Source organism: Schistocerca gregaria, chromosome 7 (genome assembly GCF_023897955.1).
Source record: "Schistocerca gregaria isolate iqSchGreg1 chromosome 7, iqSchGreg1.2, whole genome shotgun sequence".
NCBI lineage: Eukaryota > Metazoa > Arthropoda > Insecta > Orthoptera > Acrididae > Schistocerca > Schistocerca gregaria.
In genome coordinates, this window is record NC_064926.1 from 57,247,186 (window position 1) to 57,269,788 (window position 22,603).

General features: G+C 43.1%; 1 protein-coding gene across 1 annotated transcript in view; it reads right to left on the reverse strand.

The window, feature by feature from the left end:
• Positions 1-7,236: 7,236 nt before the first annotated feature.
• Positions 7,237-22,603, reverse strand: part of LOC126282285 (uncharacterized) — a 46,229-nt gene continuing 30,862 nt past the window's right edge. The window contains exons 3-4 of the mRNA XM_049981938.1: positions 14,416-14,523; positions 7,237-9,805 (exon numbers count right to left, since the gene is read on the reverse strand). Of these exons, the coding sequence (XP_049837895.1) occupies positions 9,607-9,805; positions 14,416-14,523 (307 nt within the window). The 3' untranslated portion in view covers positions 7,237-9,606. The remainder of the gene's footprint in view (positions 9,806-14,415; positions 14,524-22,603) is intronic.

The following is a 22,603-nucleotide window of genomic DNA, read 5'->3' on the forward strand; positions in this document are numbered from 1 at the left end:
GAAAGAAGTTCACAAATCGAGCATGCCAATGACGCGTTGGTCCACCTTGGGACTTTACGTAAACAATTATTTGGATTGACATTGATTGGTAGAGTTGCAGGATGTGCTTTTGAGGGATATCGTTCCAGATTCTGTCCAAGTGCAGCGTTAGATCCTCATAATTCCGAGAAGGCTGGAGGGACCTGCCTATAATGCTCCAAACTTTGTCAGTTTGGGAGAGACCTGTCAACCCTGTTGGCCGCGGTAGGGGTTGGAAAGCACGAAGACAATCAGTAGAATCTCTCGTTGTGTGAGGGTGGGCATTATCTTGCTGAAAGGTAAGCCCGGGATGGCTTGCCATGTAGGGCAACAAAACGGCGCGTAAAATATCGTTGACATACCGCTGAGCTGTATGGGCGCCGCGGATTACAACCCAAGGGGACCTGTTATGAAATAAGTGTCACTCCAGAACATCACTCTTGGTTGTCGTGCCGTATGGCGGGCTACAGCCAGGTTGGTACCCCACCGCTGCAAGTGCGTCTCCAAACACGTATTTGGATTGGAGTCTCATTGACTGGAGTAGAATTGTCTCCAGTGATGAGTCATGCTTCTAAATGAGACCTGACGGCCGGCGAAGACGTGTCTGGAGATGCTCCGGACAGCGGTGGGATGCCAGCGTATTAGTGAAGCAATTTCTTAAATTACGCGTTACAAGGAGGTCATATACTGCAACAATTTCTGATTTCATAGGACACACAAGATGCGAAAGCTTATCAGTTGTATTAAAAGAAACCCAACAGAGCTGAAACGTTTGTTGGAAGCATTGTTGCTACAGAGAGGTTTATGAGGCCTGTCCGTTCACGACCTCTCTCATAGGACGATAAATATTTGGATGTAGATAGGCAGCGAGCGCGGTGACACAGTGCGCTAGCAAGTCGGAGAACACGGGATCAAATCTCGGTCAGACCATCGAGACCTGCGTTCTCCATTGCTTCCGTAAATCGCTTTAGGTGATTGTCAGGTTCGTTCCCTTGAAAAGGATTTCCTTTCGCATCCTTATCCAACCCGAGCTTCTGCTCCATCCGTCATTGTCTTATCGTACACAGAAAGGGGAACCGCAATCATCATCACCTTCTTTAAAAAAAAATCCCGAAGTGGGCATCTAATCATGAGAAGGGCAATTCATTCCACTGCTGTGCCACTTTTGTATTGTACTCAAAAATATTAACATGGACTGAAATCTATTGATTTGCTTCTTTCCACGTTCGCAATTACACGATTTCCCTTCTCACTTACTCCACTATTTTCTACTCGAAATTTTCCGAATTTCACGAGCCTATGGGTACAACTACAACATCAGCAAACAATAAGACTTTGAATCTATCTCTCCTGTCTTCTAAAATAAGTCATAACGATATTTCCACAGAAGCGCTGAAAAATGTATGACACGATATAATGTAACGTCAACAGCGTGGCCGATTGAGACAAACCATGATGTAGGAAATCGGGAGGACTGTTGCAAAGAATCCATCGGACAGTACAGGGGTATGAATCCCGTTCCTCATTAATACTCGCTCAACTTGTTAGCCACTACGTCAGCATGGCGAGTAATATGCCGCAATGCCCATATAGAAAACTGTATTTTCCATCGTAAAACTCTGGCATTATCATATTATTATACATTGTAGCTCGAGCATTTCACAACTTGATCATTCTTAAAGGCTGCCTGTTCACTTTGACCACCCCAAATATCTTTTTGTCCACAAGCAAATTTAAAAAAAAATTGGTGAAGCAAATACTGTTTGTTTACGAAGGGAACATTAACCACAGTGACTGCCTTTCTCGTGACTTTGTTCGTTACGAAGATATAGAAAGCAATACGTCTTTTCCAGATACTACCCTATATTTTTTATTTGGTAGTCCCTTCTTTCCCTCAAGCAGTTTTCAATACCATATCACACGTATTCGCATGAACATGACGTTATTAAAAACATGACACAAAACTGACATTGACTCTCCGGTGCTAGAACACATTACAGTAACTTATCTGCCTGCTGCAGTTGACATTTAACAAATGAAAACACAAGAAAAGTGCACATCGATGTCATATGTCAACGGTTTGTGTTAGTAGCAGAAATCACAGTCTAACATAACAGTCGCGACGCTCACGACTGTAAAAGTTGTTACCGTTTGACAGCTGGAGCAACACTAGCGCTCCAAGCGATGAGAAAGGAGAACGTCACATGCGTTCCTAAACATTATGATTGTTTTGCATCCCTTTCCTACGTATTTTACGAAATATTTTAATTACTTTCTTGCCTCCAAGAGTTTGTGTAATATCAGACGATATAGATATTTCTAAAAATACTTTTAAAGTTAGCGCAAGTAGGGATAAAAATCGTGAATTCCATGGCAAGCTACAACACATAGGTGAAGAAACACGTGACTTTGGATAGAACTGCAGCTTGCCACTTTGATATCAAAAAATTATAAACGCACAGATTCACTCGTAAGAAGTACAGACATGTACCACTAAGTGCATAAGGGATCGACGCCCTAATTGTCGTTCCGTAGGCCTACTGTGTTTTACTCACTGTTGCCTGTAGCCACATTATGCTGTTCTAAGTGGGACAAGCAACTGCCATCTAGTGGGAGATATATGCTGTGAGTGCAAACCCCAAGACCCCAAAGCCAATAACACTGTCAGAAGTGCTGTCATATGTTAAATTTGTCATTAGAGACATTTCATCCAATGATATATTCACTAGTTTATCAGTATCGGAGAAATGCTGTACCTTCTGCTTTAAAAGGTGGAATGTATTGTCAGCTATACACATTTCATTTGTGTGGCGTCCACATACCTCTGTAATGTACGTAATAATGGCAGCATAAAACATTCTGACGAAAGCTGTATGCCTGAGTGCTGTAATATAATCAATTTTGAGCAAACAACTTATTTTCCTCTTTCTATCTTGCAGCTTGTACATCGTTCAATGGAATTCTAATCTGGCTTAACAACAAGTCAAGGGCATCTTTTTGTAGATATCAAGGGATCCTATAGTCTTCGAAATTTCTTTGTCCTTCTGCACTTGATCCTTCCTATGCAGTTTCTGTTGCTGTCTGTACTTAAAGTGATAGGCAGTTTCCTTGTCCCGTAATAGTTTTGCACGAAGTCTAGTGATCTGCAGATTCTGACACTTCACACGCTTTTGCAAGACACGAACAACTGCACTTCATCGTCAAAGCAGATCTGTTTTGACGATTCAGATGAATCTGGCACTGATATATGAAGAGTTGAACTGGCTGCTTCTTTTCCATAGGACTGTTTTACAACTTTAGACGGATTGTCGAACCTTTGTGGCAGTTTTCTCTTCATCGTCAGTTGAAGTGGCTTATTCGGGATGTCAAACAATGTGGGTACTGCATTTCTCACGATTTTATTACTGTAGTCTTTCATGAACTGCTTTTGTTCGAAGTGTGGCGAACAAAAATTAACATTATTATGAAGGTAGATAGGATACTTTTTCATAAGATTGTCTCCTCTGCTATTCACTAGCCATTTTCTGTTCCTAAAACGAAACATTAATCATTAGTCCACATGTAGTTTGCAAGCGAATCTTAACGATACAATTTTAGTAACATGATGGCATATATCTCTAAGGGTCCTCAAGAAACCTAAAATAAACATTGTTCAGACCAAAATAAACAACTACTATTCGCTTTCGCTTTCACGATCGCACCGAACTCACAGTTTTACTTTCTGTCCGCTTGGCGCGCTGCTGGGGCAGTAGACAACAAACTCCATACGATACATCGCGACTGCTACGTTAGACTGCAGTAGGAATGCTGCTTACCTGTGGAGCAACGATCGATGTGCATTTTCCTTGTGCCTTGATACGTTTGCTGTCTATTCCAACCAGCGGACGGGATAAGTTACCCTAGACAGTTTCACTATGCGCCAGCACAAGAGATTCATAGTCAGTTGTGTGTTACCTTTTTAATAGCGTCATGTGGTACATGCTATACGGTTCTGAACACGCCCTCGGAAGAGCAAGTGCATTACCGAATAAACAGGTAGTGTGCTATTTAAAAACAGGCCTACTTCTGTTCGTATCTTCGTAACGAATCAAGAGTTAAAACTATTAAAGCTTTTTAAATAAAACGAACTTTATTAACATTCTACGTCTTCATTCCCCTTATGTATGTATTTCCAGCTCTCGGCCACTACTGAGCTCCGGATTAATCCGTGTAACACAGCGGTGTTAACACTTTGCCGTCCGCACGTCTCGTACAAATTTATTTGCTTGGCGCCGGCAGCGCTAATTCGGATTACTTGGCTTGGCGCCCGCCGCTTGTCACCTTTCCGTTGATGACAAGCTTCAGACACATTGACCTTCGCGCGCTTTAATTTTCCGGAAATCCTCTACTTTCTAGTATCGCTCCACAAACTCGAATTTTCTTTTCAAGTAACTTCTGTGCACGTTCTACACTGTTATAAGAATTATCCATACGGATGTGATGCCACTTTCCATCAGAAGGTGTCAATAGTTCCATCACTGTTTTTGCTAAAGGCTGTCCAGCACCGGTATATATCTTGAATGAGGAAATAAATCCCGCACTCGAATCACACAGCATCCGAATGAGTACGCCGTATTTCGTAATTTTCGACGGATTATAAACTTTAAAATTTAACGTTCACGCCACGGTATCATTCCTTCATCATCTGAGATGTTTTGACTTAAATTAAATGTTTCTTTAAACTTTTCGGAAAAATAATCAATTACGAATTGCACTTTGACAAGTCGGTCGGCATTATCTGGTTAATTGTTGCTGTCGGAAAAATGTAAAAATGATAATATTTGTCTGACTCGTTTGCGAGACATAGTTTTCCGAAATATCGGTGTCTGTCAACGGATTCTTTGACAAATAACCATCGATCCTTCCTTTTTTTCAGTTCCCATAACGACAGCTAGCCAAACCATTTTCTACGTTTGGTTCCCGTAACGTTGACAAATTTGGCATTTTTTTTACATCCACTTTCCTTCTATTGCAATTTTGACTGTAGTACTTGTTGGTTTCGTTGCTAATATATCCAAATAGTTCGTTCCCAATACACAATTCTACGATATCCTCGACGCTCTCCTTATATTTGGGAAATATATTTGGACCCGGCGATCCTTTATAATTGGTCCTCGGTAAATCAAAATCTGACCATTGTGCGCTGTCTTCTTCATCTGATTCAGTTGGCAACCGTAGTGTTCGCCGAATTCTTCTTGGACGTATTTCACTATCTTCCTACGATTCTGTTTCACTTTCTTTTCTTTCTTTTTTTTTTATACTCAATGTCTTCTTCCCAATTGGCCAAGTCGTTCGGAACGTCAGACAAGACGTCTGCGCATTCATCGTAAATAATCCTTATAAAAACAGAAAACTTGTTGACGTGTGTAACTTATTGTTACCTAAACAAGACACCAACAGAATGCAAAAGATACTAAAGTGCTGTCGCCGACACTGTGCGATACTAAGCTCACGACACCACAGTGGTTTCGCCGGCCGCTGAGCGATACTATGCACACAACACCACTGTGTGTCGCCAGTCAGTGAACGCTACTTCACGCACGACACCACTGTGGTGTCGCCGGAAGGCAGAGTGTTACTGCAACTATATTGGTGTGCGAGTAACAGCGTTCTGTAATCGAGTTTAGAATTCGAACAGTTCGAGCGCACATGGAAAACCCTGCCCTCAGTATGACAATGTCAGGCAACACACTAACGCTGAGACGTATGCAACAAGCCGACGCCTTGGGCTCACTGTCATAGACCACTTTGCAAAAACTCTCGATTCGGCCCCATCCAATTTTCATCTGTTTCCGGAACTTAAAGAACACCTTCTAGGGCTTCATCTTTAGAGTGATGCAGCTATGCAAGCAGAGTTGAAGTTTTGGACCCGTCAACAAAATTCAAACTTTCTTCAGTATCGGTATCAACAAACTGCTCTCTCATTGGGAGGAATGTGGTCGTCGACAGGGTGACTATGTTGAGAAATTAACATGTAGACATGAAGAATAAAGACGTAGAACGTTAACAACATTTTTTTTAATTTAAAAAGATACAAGAATTTCCACGTAATAGTTCTTAGGCATTACTTTTCAGCACGCCCTCGAACTTGTACATTTACCGGACAGATACATTTGTTTCAGGGACAACCTTCGCTGCAAAACGATTTCAGAAGTGAGTAATATTGTTCTGTTCCATTAATGCAACAGTTGTTGCTTCATAGAGTTGTGACAAAATAATGAATAATTCGGGTCCTAAGCCCACAGCATAGTTAGTTTAGGGGTCTCAGGAAATAATGTCACCAAACGTAATTCTGGTTCGTACATATACTGCAGATACTCACCATGTACTTGCAACACTAATTCTATTAATTTTAACCTTAATTGTATTAACTATGAATAAGTGAATAACTGAAGGCATAGCAACTGATCAGCGGTTCACAGTATCTAGTTGCAGGTACTTTTGGCACCTGTATCAGAATTGTCTTCCTCTACGATTCTTTCGTTTTTGGAAGACACAAAATAAGATGAAATGAGTAATTTCACGTTTTCAAAGATTCTTCCGTTGCTGAAGGGGAGATTCCCCCAATGCTGTGCAGTAAAAGTTTAGGAATGAGAAAAGTAAAGTGAAACTGAAATTTCCTCATTTTATTGAGTGAGTTTTGACTTTCTTTCTGCTCTGGCTCAAAGTTTTCCTTGCATTCCGCAGTAAAAACAGAACAAAATAAACAAGCTATTGTCTTCTAGTATAACTGAGGCATATTGCAATAGTTATTAATACCTGCACTTTACATGACTTACAGTACTCTGCAGATGTGTAACCGTAGTGAGAATATTGATTCAAAGTAGTCAGCAAACGTACCTGCTAAGACAAGAGTAAACCTATAAAAGAAATTATATATTAATTGCAAAAAAATGATTTTACACTCCCTTACCATTTTTAGCAAGAGGCCTGCTTGAATGATCCACGCACTTGTTTATACAATTATAATTACTTTATGTAATGTTTATTCGTAGCTTCTGTATGAAAGAGATTTGCTCCCTGTTACTCCGCCTACAGCTTTTTCAACACGAAGTACACTATTTGCTCCAGCCAGCTTACTAACTATAACAGCGGTGCTTAACGTATGTTCGTGAAACTGCATGTAAGGGTTGATCGACAGGAAAACATAAATAAAACACTATTTACTGCTATTTACTTTATTGTGCCACATTATTTGTTAAATACAGCTGTAGATTGCATTTTTAAATAATAGTTTCTTAGTTATGAGTTTGGCAACTGGTGTTATTCCTATTCAGTGAAACGGTTGTGAGAGGTTCAAGTCTCCATTTATCTTCACAGTTGATGAATCATTTCACTACGCTCTGTGTTTCGGTCTCTGTCTGGAATTTTTTCGCGAATACTGTGTCTCTCCTCCGCTCCTGCCCTAACTGACGTTTTACAACACTGCAATATTTCCCACGCTTTTTGTTTATTATCGGAGGGTAAGTGAGCAAAATCACTTTGAGGCCGAACATTCGTGTATCGCGGCCAACGCAGTAAAATGCTGAAATAATAAGCAAACAGCGTGATAACAGGCATAGTTGCAGGTCAGAGGTCGTTTTGATGTCACATCGACACGTACGGTTCTCTCTTAAAAATACGTTTCGTTAATGTGTCACAATAATAGAGGGAGGAGTGGTTCTCATCGAGCGTTAGTGTTGCAGATGTCAGTTTACGTGAAGCTCGCGTTTACGAAGCATACACACTGAAGTACATGACATGAAAGTAAAACGTAAGGTATTTTTGTTGAAAGATAGGGAGTGTTGGATTCAGCTACCTTATAGTACTTCTTCCTTGGAACGCGCTGGTACGATTCCATCGCGAATTGTTAGTGTGGTGATTTACTGCAAAATCCTGCGTGATGTTTGCCTATTGAACTAATGGGACGAATCATTACTGCTGGCAGAAATGGAAACTAACTAACTGAGTTGTAAAAATTGAGGAAAACGTGTCGAGAGGGATTGGCGTAGAACGTCTGCAAGCGGGGCTCAGTGCTGAAAATCAGAATAAATATTTACTAAAAAGTTATTTTTTTCTACAGACTTTAACACTGTGTGCGGTTTTGTGTTATAGCTAGAAGTCATTGAGACACACTCTGCTACAGGTGCGAAGGGTCTCAGATGTTTGTGTACTGAATGATAATGAAAAACGGTATAAGGGAATCCTTAGTTATTCTCGTCTACATTGGTAATTGGCGTTAGTGGAACATAATTGGTGCAATGGGTATAAGGGCAGATACATTTAGTGCAGATACCTTTATGTTTGGTACCTTAATATGCTCAACATCAAAGTACTGTTTTTATTTCTGTGTCGAACAGTCTATGAAGAAACACGACACGAACTTCATAACCTGATTTTTTTCTGCATGGTCATACTGCGCTACTAAGTGGACTACAGCGAGCAGTATAGATAAACACTTCTGCGTCCAAGCGTCCACACGTCATCACCTGGCCTGCTACCCAGAGGAAAATTAGTATTAATAACTTGCTCTTGTCATACATATCTGGAGGTACTAACCAACCTAAGTAGTTACTACACCTAAAGGCTACAATTAGTAGTATGGAAATGACGAAAATATTGCATTCAGTACACTGTTGTCACTCACAAATAGAAATGTCTACACTCGTACCCGTTAGATCTTTTATAAGTTTTTCAGTTTACGACAATAATGTTTTGACATGGTATGCTTCGTACCTAAACAATTACGGCTTTTCTCAGTCAGTAAATCCCACCGTCCGAACTGGTCAGCAGTGAGACTTCTCAGATGCGTTAGAGTGCCTGTTGTTCGTAACTGCGAAAGAGAAGTGAGAGTGTGTAATTCGATAACACTGCAAAGCCAACTGCCATACTGCTGCACCGATCTCGCACCTGTTCTTGGAGAGATCGCTACCGATCGAGTAAAATACGGTCACCATGAAGGACACTGGGGAGTGGTTTGTCGTTTGAGGCAGCTTAGTGATCAAGAGCTGCACTTTAATGGCTCTCAACCCAAAGGACTGGAACGTGCTTCCGCCGGGTTGGGCTCGTCTGTACTGGCGTGCCTTAGCTATCTCATCTACAAATGTTATGAAGACACAACATATGAATACTGCTGCAGCAGAGACAGTTCCCAGGGGGAATTACGAGCATAAGAAGTGCTTCTGCACGCAGCCAAAGCGTGGACAGACGTGATGAGAAAAATGAAACTGGTCCAGAAAGTGCTCGTTGAGACAGCCAAAGAAACTTACATCATCCCCACCCAGGGGAGGAGATGTATGTTGGGTCGCCTATCTCAATGTGCATGAAATGATCATTTTGCCTACTCTGTAATTGGAGGGAAGGGGCAGAGTTATCGTACATAGATGAGGAGGCGTGTATAGCGCACGTGTGAAATTGCTCGGGAAGGCCACAGCTATTATATATAGACAAAGGGGTGTAGACAGCAAATGAGTGATCAGTGGGTGCCGCCCCACTATTACGGCTTCACGAGCTGACTGATGATCGATTCCAGAGAGGATGTGGCAGCTGAGAGAACGGACACTGGTCGCATTAGTCGAGGGGCAGCTGGTAGTCGAAGATGGAGTCGATGTCGCACTCCGGGTAGAGGAGGTCGCAGTCCCGGGCGTCGGCTCCGGCGTCGGCGTCGGCGTCGGCGGCGGCGGCGGCGTCGCGGCGCCGGCGTCGGTGTGCCTCGTCGTAGTGTCGCAGGTCGGCGTTGTCCAGGTCCCGCCCGCGAGCCTCCGGCAGCCTGGAACGTCACCAGCGCGTCACGAACCTCACACAGCTCTTATCGTGCACTTACATTGTTCCGTAGGTACTTATCTGTATCGCTAAACAGCTTCAACGTTGAAACGACAAGTTGCACCCAGGCACAACAGCAATAATTCGATTAAAATATTTCATATGATTATCAACCGGATCCAAAAATCTAAACTCTGTTATAATATTACGCTAGAGCTTTAAGACAATAAGGTTAGTACTACCGTGAGAAATTGTAATTGTGTTTGAGACAGCCTACCACATGGGGTGCAAATTATCCATACTACATCCATACACTACTTGAGAACGAGAGTATTTATTCACTTCGAACAAACTATACACATAATTACAAACTTTTTCGATACTTTTTCTCGCTGACGTTCTCCCCCCTCTCCTTTCCCCCTCCCCCCACAAGGAACGAAAGAAGAAGTATCTATCAAACACTACATTCTTTGCTCTTTATGCCGTAAAATTTCAGCATCATACATAACATTTTAATTTATTACTTCTTTGCTAACTGACTATGTACTTATACTACTGAGTGCACGTACAAACTCATATCGTTCGACACTCACTACAGGAGATACGATGTAATAACACTGATTACAAAAAAGGAAAGGAAGACAGTAGCTGTCCACTGGGCATTCAAATACATAATTGGGATTTGGCTCTGTTTTGCTAACGTTCGCCTTGACCGCCTCGGTCTTCATTTTCCTTGTGCCAATGGTTACAGGTCCATTCATTTACACGCTTATTCAATATTTATGCTACGACACAATTTAATTTGCGTTACGCACACTACTGAGTTAAGAGATAAATTCAGTGTGAAATTAATGTAAACTTAAATTTGGTCCTACGTGAATTAGATTCAGGATCCCGTAAAATAAAATAATCGGATATATCAAATAAATTAGCGAAATTAATAGATTAAACAAACCAGAGGCGCAATTGCTGGATCAACCTTTCGGTCAATTCAAATTATGTCCAGTACCGCGTACAGTACTTTCCTTACTCAACTGTAAATAACTTGTCTTCAACAATCAGAGGATAAGCCACTCATCAGTGAATAGTTCCTTTTTTATACGACAGGATGAAGTGAAATTAAACGCTGATCAAACCTGTCGTTAGTTAAATATCCAATATGTTCCTATGTAGATTACTTTATAATATAAATTTTTACTAAATAAATAAATGAACTTTTATACATTAGCCCAAGGGAAAACATTGCAGGATGTATCACACAGACAACGAATAAAAACTGGGATGTGTGAAATGAATTACCAGCAGTAACATTGAAATTCAATTCAACCTTTACTAAACAATTAATAAGTTCAACACATTTGGAAAAGCACTACACATTTATATATAATCGCAATGGTTGATTGTCCTGCCTGAAGTAATCATGTGAATGCAGCAAATAATCAGATGCGTTGTCTCATGGGCTCGTAAATCATTGGGTTCTCTTAAAATGGGGATCAGTTAATGGTATGGAATCACACAAGCACATCGCATTCATACTAACACCGCCCAGAAAACAGAAGACAGACTAGAAGAACTGCAACATGCATCACAAATGCATACATCTAGTCGACAAGAAGGTTTGCTCCACCGCCTGACACAACTTGTAGAACACAGACCGTGGAACACGACGAGAATTTCGATCCTGAGTTCAGATCAGTCGTAAATTCATGTAAGACACAAAACACATTTGCAGGTAATATAATTTCAGCCCTACCAGTACAGAAGAGGAGCTGGAAACCGACGAGCTCAAGGCTAGTTCGTTTTTCGAACATGTGATCCAAGCCACAGAAAGCCAGACCAAGAGAGAAATATAAAAATTCCGCACAGTCGGTTAATCCGTGGAAGTAATTGCCTACACAAGTAAATTACCGTGAAATAACTGAAAAATAAATCAGATTCCAAGGACTGAAGGCTCTGCAACCAACGACGAACACTTGGGCTTGAACAGACAAAGACACACGTCCTAACGGATAGAAATTACAGAATATGTGTGGAACTAACGAAACAGAATAATTAGTACTGTAAGAAACGCAAACACACGGACATTTGCACTGTAAAACATGAATTCTAAGTGACATTAAGCATAGCTCCCACATTAGGGTCCCACATTCCGAAGTTTTGATAATTTAAATCAAGACCATAAGCTGTCGACAGGTGTTGATATACATCAACGGGGACAGTTGAAATTGTGTGCCCGACCGGGACTTGAACCCGAGAACGCTCTATCCAGCTGAGCCACCGAGAGCACAGAAGATAGTGCGACTGGAGGGATTTATCCCTTGCACGCTCCCTGTGAGACCCACATTCCCAACTTAATGTCCACACACTACATTCGTAGTGTCCCCGCCCATTACACACATTACTCGCGCAGACGATCTTACCGAGTCCTGTAAGAGTTCGGGAAATGCGTGTGCATCCAGCACAGAAGAAGGTCAATGGCCAGTTAGCCTTAACTATATGAAGATGGTATCTGTTCTTTTGGACAGATATTCTGCATGATTGCAAAGGTCTGAAGCAGCAAAAGGAACAGGTTAAGGCTTCACTCAGGCTGAAACTTACACAAACCTAGATAGCATACCTATTGCTGCAATCGAGCACCCACCAACAACCTCTCTTTTCAAAATCTCAGGAACCAGTGAAGCACACCCAAGCCAAATGGGGGTACACACACATAGAGAAAGTAGTCGGAGGAAGCCCTTTCCGTATCCTGCCAACTTAAAGCACAATAGTGCTTCGACCAGATGCAACGAAACCTCTTTCTCTCACTCAAAGCATACAATGAAGTTGAGTTGGCTAAATTGCTACAGTAGCAGACGAGAAGTTTATCCGTCATCAGACAGTATGAAAACCCAATACATAAACGCATTCACTCGCTCTATCATTCAAAGAGGGTAAGAACTGGAAAGAAGTATAGGAGTACACCATTAAAACATTATGATCAAGCTTGGGGAAAGTGGAAGGAAACAAAGATACTTCGACTTGCACTGAAGCGCCAAAGAAACTGGTATAGGCATGCGTATTCAAACACAAAGATATGTAAACCGGCAGAATACGGCGCTGCGATTGGCAACGCCTGTATAACACAACAAGTATCTGTCGCAGTTGTTAGATCGGTTACTGCTGCTACAATGGCAGGTTATCAAGATTTTAGTGAGTTTGAACTTCTTGCTATAGTCGATGCACGAGCAATTGGACACAGTACCTCCAAGATAGCGATGAAGTGGAGATCTTCCCGTGAGACCATTTCATGAGTGTACCACGAATATCAGGAATCCGGTAAAACATCAAATCTCCGACATCGCTGCGGCCGGAATAAGATTCTGCAAGAACTGGACCAATGGCGACGTACGAGAATCACTCAACGTGACAGAAGCTCAACTCTTCGTCAAATTTCTCCTGATTTCAATGCTGAGTCATCAAAAACTGTCAGCGAGCAAACCAGTCAAAGAAACATTATCATTTGGGCTTTCGGAGCCCAAGGATCTCTCGTGTATCGCTGGTGACGGCACGACACAAAACGTTACGCCCCGCCGGGGTCCGTCAACCTTGACTTTGGACTGTTGACGATTGGAAACATGTTGTCTGGTCGGACGAGTCTCGTTTCAAATTGTATTGAGCGGATGGTCGTGTACGGGTATGGAGACAACCTCATGAATCCATGGACCCTGCACGTGAGCAGGGGACTGCTCAAGCTGGTGGAGGCTCCCTAATGCTGTGGGGCGTGTGCAGTCGGAGTGAATGGGATACCTGATACGTCTAGATACTACTGTGACAGGTGATACGCACGTAAGTGTCCTGTGTGATCACCTGCATCCATTCATGTCCATTTTGCATTCCTACGGACTTGGGATATTCTAGCAGTAAAATGTGACACGTCCAGAATTGCTACCGAGTGAACTCCCCAGACATGAACATTATTGAGCATATGGGATGCCTTGTAACGTGCTGTCCAGAAGAGATCTCCACCTCCTTGGATGGCCCCGCAGGATTCATGTTGTCAGTTACCTCCAGAACTACTTCAGACATTAGTCGAGTCCATACCATGTCGTGTTGCGGCACTTCTGCGTGCTCGCTGGGGCCCTACAAGATATCAGGCGGGTGTACAAGTTTCTTTGGAGCTTCAGTGTATATGCTTGTAAACCAGATACAGAACACACGTGCTTCCAGACAATGTATAGTTTGGTGACTGATAATGACACATTCAGCTGTTGACTCTCCCTCCCAGTCTGATTTATGAAATATCCCTGAAGTACGAGATTCTAAAGACATGGAAAATGAAGTTAAATTTTGCCGAAACATTATGAAATGGCTGATACACAAACGTTTCAGAATTAAAGTAAATGTAACTGTAAATCTCCTGATAATGTCAGCCTGCTGCAGAAGGCGTCATGCTAATAAATGTGAAATGAAAGTGACTGCAACTGAAAAATTATTTTGTAACCCATTATATATTCTCCTCGTGTGTTGGGAAGGAGTATAATTGTGATCGTCAGTGCTATTTGCTAGTATTTGTTGGTTGACCTCCACAGACTGTTCAGCAGTCAGCTGTTGTGGTCTGATGAAGGAGTGAGTACTCACGTGAAAATCACCCTGAGAATCTCCTGCAGGAACGTGCCTGTGCCGGCGACCCGCTGCTCCGCCTCGCACAGGAAGCGGTACACACACGAACGGCCGTCCACGCCGAGGCTGCAAACACACCAAATGCGTGCTAATAATATAAACAGCTTTTAGTCCCCTTTACAAACAAACCTCTCCATAACGACCTCTGAACCTTCATTCCCGCCTCTCCCCAAATGGCGATACCATCAGCAAAAGAACTGAGATCTTCATTTTTTTACTCACTTGATCTCTCTCAGTATTGTTCCCATAACTATCATGAAGAGCAGCGGATGACAATTAGAAATAACTTCAACTGGAACGATCACATAGATAATGTTGTGGGTAGAGCAAACCAAAAGCTGCGATTCATTGGCAGAACACTTAGAAGGTTCAACAGGTCTACCAACGAGACTGCTTACACCACACTTGCCCACCCTATCCTGAAGTATTGCTGCGTGGTGTGGGATCCACATCAGGTGGGGCTGACGGATGACATTGAAAAAGTTCAAAGAAAGGCAGCTCGTTTTTTACTATCGCAAAATAGGGGAGAAGGTGCCACAGACATGATACGTGAATTGGAGTGGCAATCATTGAAACAAAGGCGTTTTTCATTGAGACGGAATCTTCTCATTAAATTTCAGTCACCAGTTTTCTCCTAAAGAAAAATAGCTCTGAGCACTAATGGACTTAACATCTGAGGTCATCAGTCCCGTAGAACTTAGAACTAGTTAAACCTAACTAACCTAAGGACATCACACACTTCCATGCCCAAGGCAAGATTCTAACCTGCGATCGTAGCAGCCGCGCAGTTCCAGACTCAAGCGCCTAGAACCACTCGACCACAACCACCGGCTTTCCTCCTCTGATTGTCAAAACATTCTGTTGGCACCCTCCTACAGGGAGCGAAATGAACATCACGATAAAATAAAGGAAATCAGGGCTCGCACAAAAAATTTGACCGCTCGTTTTTCCCGCGCGCCGTTCAGGAGTGGAGAGACAGCTTGAAGGTGGTGCATTGAACCCTCTGACAGGCACTTTATTGTGAATATGAGAGTAATAACGTAGATGCAGATGTTACCTGCTGACGAACCCTCCATTACCCGGGTATTTATTTGCCAATTTTCTATTAGAAACGAAAACAAAAAGTGAACTGTGTTAGTATAAATTTCATTCCCATGTATTCGTGGGAACACCATGCGAATTATGAAACATTCGTACAAATACGCATAACGTTGAAATACAAAAGGACAGCCTCTTCGTGTACCAACAACGAGATTTTGTAAACGTCTCTATGGCAACGAATCTTCATACACTAGGTGATCAAAAGTATCCAAACACCAGCCTGAAAATGGCGTAAAAGTTCGTGGCGCCCTCCATCGGTAATGCTGGAAGTCAATATGGTGTTGGCCCACCCTTAGCCTTGATGAAGGCTTCCACTCACGCAAACATACATTCTATCGGGTGCTGGAAGATTTCTTGGGGAATGGCAGCCCATTCTTCACGGAGGGCTGCACTGAGAAGAGGTTACGAAGTCGGTCGGCCAGGCCTGGCACAAAGTCGGCGTTCCGAAACATCCCAAAGGGGTTCTATAGGATTCAGGTCACGACTCTCTGCAGGCCAGTCTATTACAGGGATGTTATTGTCGTGTAACCACTCCGCCACAGGCCGCGGATTATGAACAGATGCTCGATCGTGGTGAAAGACGCAGTCGCCATCCCGAATTGCTCTCCAACAGTGGGAAGCAAGAAGGCGCTTAAAACATCAAAGGTACGCCTTCTGCTGTGATAGTGCCACGCAAAAAAACAAAGAGGCAAGCCCCATCGGTGAAAAACACGAAGACATCATAACACCACCGCCTCCGAATTTTACTGTTGGCACTACACACTTTCACCGGGCATTCGCCACACCCATAACCTGCTATCGCATCGCCACATTGTGTACCGTGATTCGTCACTTCTTACAACAAGCGAGGCATCGTTTGGCATTTACCGGCGTGATGTGTGGTTTATGAGCAGCCGTTCGACCACGAAATCCAAGTTTTCTTACCTAACTGTCATAGTAGCCTACTTGCAGTGCATCCTGATGCAGTTTGAAATTACTGAGTGATAGTCTGGATAGATGTCTGCCTATTACACATTACGACCTTCTTCAACTGTCTGCGGTCTCTGTCAGTCAACAGACGAGGTCGGCCTGTACGCTTTTGTGCTGTACATGCCCCTTCACCTTTCCACTTCACTATCACATCGGAAGCAGTGAACCTAGGGACGTTTAGGAGTGTGGAAATCTCGTGTACAGATGTATGACACAAGTGACACCCAATCACCTGATCACGTTCGAAGTCAGTGAGTTCCTCGGAGCTCCCCATTCAGCTCTCTCACGATGTGTAATGACTATTGAGGTCGTTGATAAGGAGTATGTGGCAGTAGGTAGAAGCACAATGCACCTAATATGAAAACGTATGTTCTTGGGGGTGTTCGGATACTTGTGATCACGTAATGTAGCTCTGCAGACGGCTATTGTTCCTGTCTACCGCAGTTTAAGCTTGGCCGTTGAAAGCTGTGGAAAGTGCTACAAAGTGTTAGGGATGTCTTTAAGTTGACTCGACTGTAGGAGCGTCTTAGTAAAAATGAATAAATGTATTAAAACTACATGCGTAATGCGGCATATTTTCACGTATTTCAGCGTTAATGACATCTGTCTCTTGAACTATGTTTTGTAGAGTAGCATATTGGCGTATCTGTATATTGTCTGCAAAGTATGTTACGAATAGAGCTAGCAGAAAAGAAGTAATAAACTTAAACGTTACGCATGATGCGGCAGTTATTCATGCATCTCAGGATTTACGACGTTCTGTTTACTGATATATACAGGGTGTTTCAAAAATGACGGGTATATTTGAAACGGCAATAAAAACTAAACGAGCAGAGATAGAAATACACCGTTTGTTGCAATATTCTTGGGACAACAGTACATTTTCAGGCCGACAAACTTTCGAAATTACAGTAGTTACAATTTTCAACAACAGATGTGATGTGAAAGATATAGAAGACAACGCAGTCTCTGGGTGCGCCATTCTGTACGTCGTCTTTCTGCTGTAAGCGTGGGCTGTTCACAACGTGCAAGTGTACTGTGGACAACATGGTTTATTCCTTAGAACAGAGGATTTTTCTGGTGTTGGGATTCCACCGCCTAGAACACAGTGTTGTTGCAACAAGACGAAGTTTTCAACGGAGGTATAATGTAACCAAAGGACCGAAAAGCGATACAATAAAGGATCTGTTTGAAAAATTTCAACAGACTGGGAACGTGACGGATGAACGTGCTGGAAAGGTAGGGCGACCACGTACCGCAACCACAGAAGGCAACGCGCAGCTAGTGCAGCAGGTGATCCAACAGCGGCCCTGGGTTTCCGTTCGCCGTGTTGCAGCTGCGGTCCAAATGACGCCAACGTCCACGTATCGTCTCATGCGCCAGAGTTTACACCTCTATCCATACAAAATTCAAACGCGGCAACCCCTCAGCGCCACTACCATTGCTGTATGAGAGACATTCGCTAACGATATAGTGCACAGGATTGATGACGGCGATATGCATGTGGGCAGCATTTCGTTTACTGACGAAGCTTATTTTACCTGGACGGATTCGTCAATAAACGGAACTGGCGCATATGGGGAACCGAAAAGCCCCATGTTGCAGTCCCATCGTCCCTGCATCCTCAAAAAGTACTGGTCTGGGCCGCCATTTCTTCCAAAGGAATCATTGGCACATTTTTCAGATCCGAAACGATTACTGCATCACGCTATCTGGACATTCTTCGTGGATTTGTGGCGGTACAAACTGCCTTAGATGACACTGCGAACACCTCGTGGTTTATGCAAGATGGTGCCCTGCCACATCGCACGGCCGACATCATTAATTTCCTGAATGAATATTTCGATGATCGTGTGATTGCTTTGGGCTATCCGAAACACACAGGAGGTGGCGTGTATTGGCCTCCCTATTCGCCAGACATGAACCCTGTGACTTCTTTCTGTGGGGACACTTGAAAGACCAGGTGTACCGCCAGAATCCAGAAACAATTGAACAGCTGAAGCAGTACATCTCATCTGCATGTGAAGCCATTCCGCCAGACACGTTGTCAAAGATTTCGGGTAATTTCATTCAGAGACTACGCCATATTATTGCTACGCATGGTGGATATGTGGAAAATATCGTACTATAGAGTTTCCCAGACCGCAGCGCCATCTGTTGTTGACAATTGTAACTACTGTAATTTCGAAAGTTTGTCTGCCTGAAAATGTACTCTTGTCCCAAGCATATTGCAACAAACGGTGTATTTCTATCGCTGCTCGTTTAGTTTGTATTGCCGTTTCAAATATACCGGTCATTTTTGAAACACCCTGTATGATAGATAGGTGGTTCTTCCAGCCATAGCTATTCTTTCCTGGCAATCCAACTTTTAGTGGCAATGAATTTAACTAAAAAACTTTAATTGTTTTTGTATTATGTTTCGAACACATGATTTACTAATGTAGGGCAGTCATATGAATATAGACCTAACGGCTACCGTGCTAATGAGGCACGCTAAATAGAGGTCGAGATTTGTTCCACCAAAAGCCGCTGAAGCACGTTAGCGAAATACGCGAACTAAATTGTATATTTCCTTAATGAATCCCACTGGATTGGAATTGGTACTCACGAGCAAATTAAAGCCGCCGCATAACAGTATTGGAATATCTGAGTGGGCGTTAATGAACAGTGGAATATATTGGTGCTTGGGAAAGCATGACAGAACTTAGTACAGAGAAATACTGGTGTTTTGTGGTGCCGTAACTGTTACGTATTGCTTAGTGCTTTCCATGTTGAATAACTAAGAAGACGACTTACGTTCAAGCAGTGCAATACCTAAAATATCACAAATTGATTAACGCGTTCTTTTGTTGCTGCGTATTATGGTGAACTTTAACCATGCGTTCTTTTGTCAATTCGCAAGCATGAAGTTCGCCAACTGTTGCGTAGGACTGACGACAATTCATAAAAGAACATTTCTTGAAGTCCATGTTGAAGATAGTTTCCCCTTCCTTGTCTTGGTAACTCACCATTTGATAATTAATGACAACATTTCGTTAGAACTTAATGCACTTGTACTTGCGGAGTACTTTTCACATTTATTGTTTGTTATTTTAAAGGATTCTAATGAACTGAAAGCTAACAGCTGCACAGACAATTTATGAAGACAGCATGAAATTACTGCTGCATACGACGAATGCTGTTAGATCCCAGGTTTCGAGGTTAACGTTCCTTCGACAACGGTTTACTCTTCAGAGCCTGGCGACTTTGCCCTGCTCTGCCATACTGCCAGTCCACGATAAACGCTAAATTTCAGGTATCTTCAACGAAAGCGTAAAAATCAAATCTGAGATGCACTATCTCTTGAAGGAAAGGTTGGAGTATCACGCTCTCACACAGATTATGTTAACACTAAACCACTGTTAGCTAACCGCTTGCAAGAGAACGCCGCAGGAGACATTAGATTTCGTGGACAAGACGGCAGAGAGCGGGTGTAGCAGACAGTGGATCCTGGAACGTGCGGAGGCCGAAGTCTGCTGGTGCGGACGAAGCCGTCGTACGCTGAGTCCCCGGGGCGCCCTTGATTAGCGGCTTGTCGGCCACACCGCCCTGGGGACGCAGCCAGCCAGCTCTGCGCTGTCTGTTCCGACCACAGCAGCCCGCATCCCTCACCCTCCCCCACTGCTCACACACATTACTGTGGCCACACCATCCCTCTGGCTCGATCTCACGCCTTGCAGTTTTCTTGCTTTTAATTTCTCTTAATGATCTGAAACAGGAGAATGGCCAGAGGTCTCGGTCGCAACAGTAATGATACCAATTGATAGATAGAAGAATGCCAAAAATGTGAGTAACATGTTGAAGGGCGTCTGCTGGGGTACACATACACGCGGCATCTGAATCTGATATTAACAGTAATGTAAACTAAAATGAAACTATTATGTTGTAAGCGATATACGTCTCTGATTGGCGCATAGTAGTGGACAGCGGTATAGGAGAGAAAGAGGATGGAGTAGTCAGTTTTTGTGGTGTACTCTGTGAAGCCGCCAAGAGTTAGATTGTTGTTGTTGTTGTGGTCTTCAGTCCTGAAACTGGTTTGATGCAGCTCTCCATGCTACTCGATCCTGTGCAAGCTTCTTCATCTCCCAGTACCTACTGCAACCTACGTCCTTCTGAATCTGCTTAGTGTAGTCATCTCTTGGTCTCCCTCTACGATTTTTACCCTCCACGCTGCCCTCCAATACTAAATTGGTGATCCCTTGATGCCTCAGAACATGTCCTACCAACCGATCCCTTCTTCTGGTCAAGTTGTGCCACAACCTTCTCTTCTCCCCAATCCGATTCAATACTTCCTCATTAGTTATGTGATCTACCCATCTAATCTTCAGCAGAGTTAGATTATAATTTAGATATTATGAGTACATGTGTTTTTGGAAATGGAAAAGTAGAAGCAAAAGTCTTCACGCAAGCAAGGTGAAGATGTTAAATATTTATGACTTACGTTTTGCTAGTGCGTTGATATAGATCATGTGACTTATAATTTGTAATTGTGCAGTAACTGATTTGCTGAAAAGGCTAGTTAGATATTTCTCTTTTTTAAAGTTTCTAAGATTTGTTAACACAAGCATATGTAACTTGATGATTTGTATTTATGCTATTTTAGTGAGGTTAGGCAATAATTGGTGTATAAATCTCATTGTTTGTGGATCAATTGGTAAATATGATGTAATTTGCTGAGTAATGTCATTTAAATTGCAAGACGTTTTTGAAAACTCAAACTTAACTGGGAATTTAATTCATTAAAAAAATCAGCTTTAGCAATTCACCACAATCAGTACTGCATCCCTGTCGAGGTCATACGTTTTTCAAATGCGTTGAATTTTTCTCAAACGTTTTTATTTATCAGCCAAAAGAATTTCATGTGCATTTCAAAGTACTGGTTCAAAATGGCTCTGAGCACTATGCGACTTAACTTCTGAGGTCATCAGTCGCCTATAACTTAGAACTACTTAAACCTAACTAACCTAAGGACATCACATACATCCATGCCCGAGGCAGGATTCGAACCTGCGACCGTAGCGGTCGCGCGGTTCCAGACAGTAGCGCCTAGAACAGCTCGGCCACTCCGGTCGGCAAATTATTGGAAACTTGGGAATTTTTTGTAAGTCCTATGGGACCAAACTGCTGAAGTCACCGGCCCCTAAGCCAACACACTACTTAATCTAACTTCAACTAACTTAGTCTAAGGACATAAGAGCCGGCCGCGGTGACCAAGCGGTTCTAGGTGCTTCACTCCGGAACCGCGTGACCGCTGCGGTTGCAGGTTCGAATCCTGCCTCGGGCATGGATGTGTGTGATGTCCTTAGGTTAGTTAGGTTTAAGTAGTCACAGGGGACTGATGACCTCAGATGTTAAGTCCCATAGTGCTCAGAGCTATTTAAGGACATCACACATACCCATGCCCGAGGGAGGACTCGAACCTCCAACGGGGGGATTCGAAGTATTACGGCCAGCATTGCACACCGCTGAGTCTGCAGCTAGCATATTTTTATTTTTTTATGAGATACCAGAATATATCGCGTTCCAGAGTTTCTGCCTTAGAGGTAAGTATGTGCACAGGGACCAATGTTATCAGCTCCGAACAGGACCAGAGTATTCAGAGCCTAAGGGGCTGAATGTACACTCCTGGAAATGGAAAAAAGAACAAATTGACACCGGTGTGTCAGACCCACCATACCTGCTCCAGACACTGCGAGAGGGCTGTACAAGCAATGATCACACGCACGGCACAGCGGACACACCAGGAACCGCGGTGTCGGCCGTCGAATGGCGCTAGCTGCGCAGCATTTGTGCACCGCCGCCGTCAGTGTCAGCCAGTTTGCCGTGGCATACGGAGCTCCATCGCAGTCTTTAACACTGGTAGCATGCCGCGACAGCGTGGACGTGAACCGTATGTGCAGTTGACGGACTTCGAGCGAGGGCGTATAGTGGGCATGCGGGAGGCCGGGTGGACGTACCGCCGAATTGCTCAACACGTGGGGCGTGAGGTCTCCACAGTACATCGATGTTGTCGCCAGTGGTCGGCGGAAGGTGCATG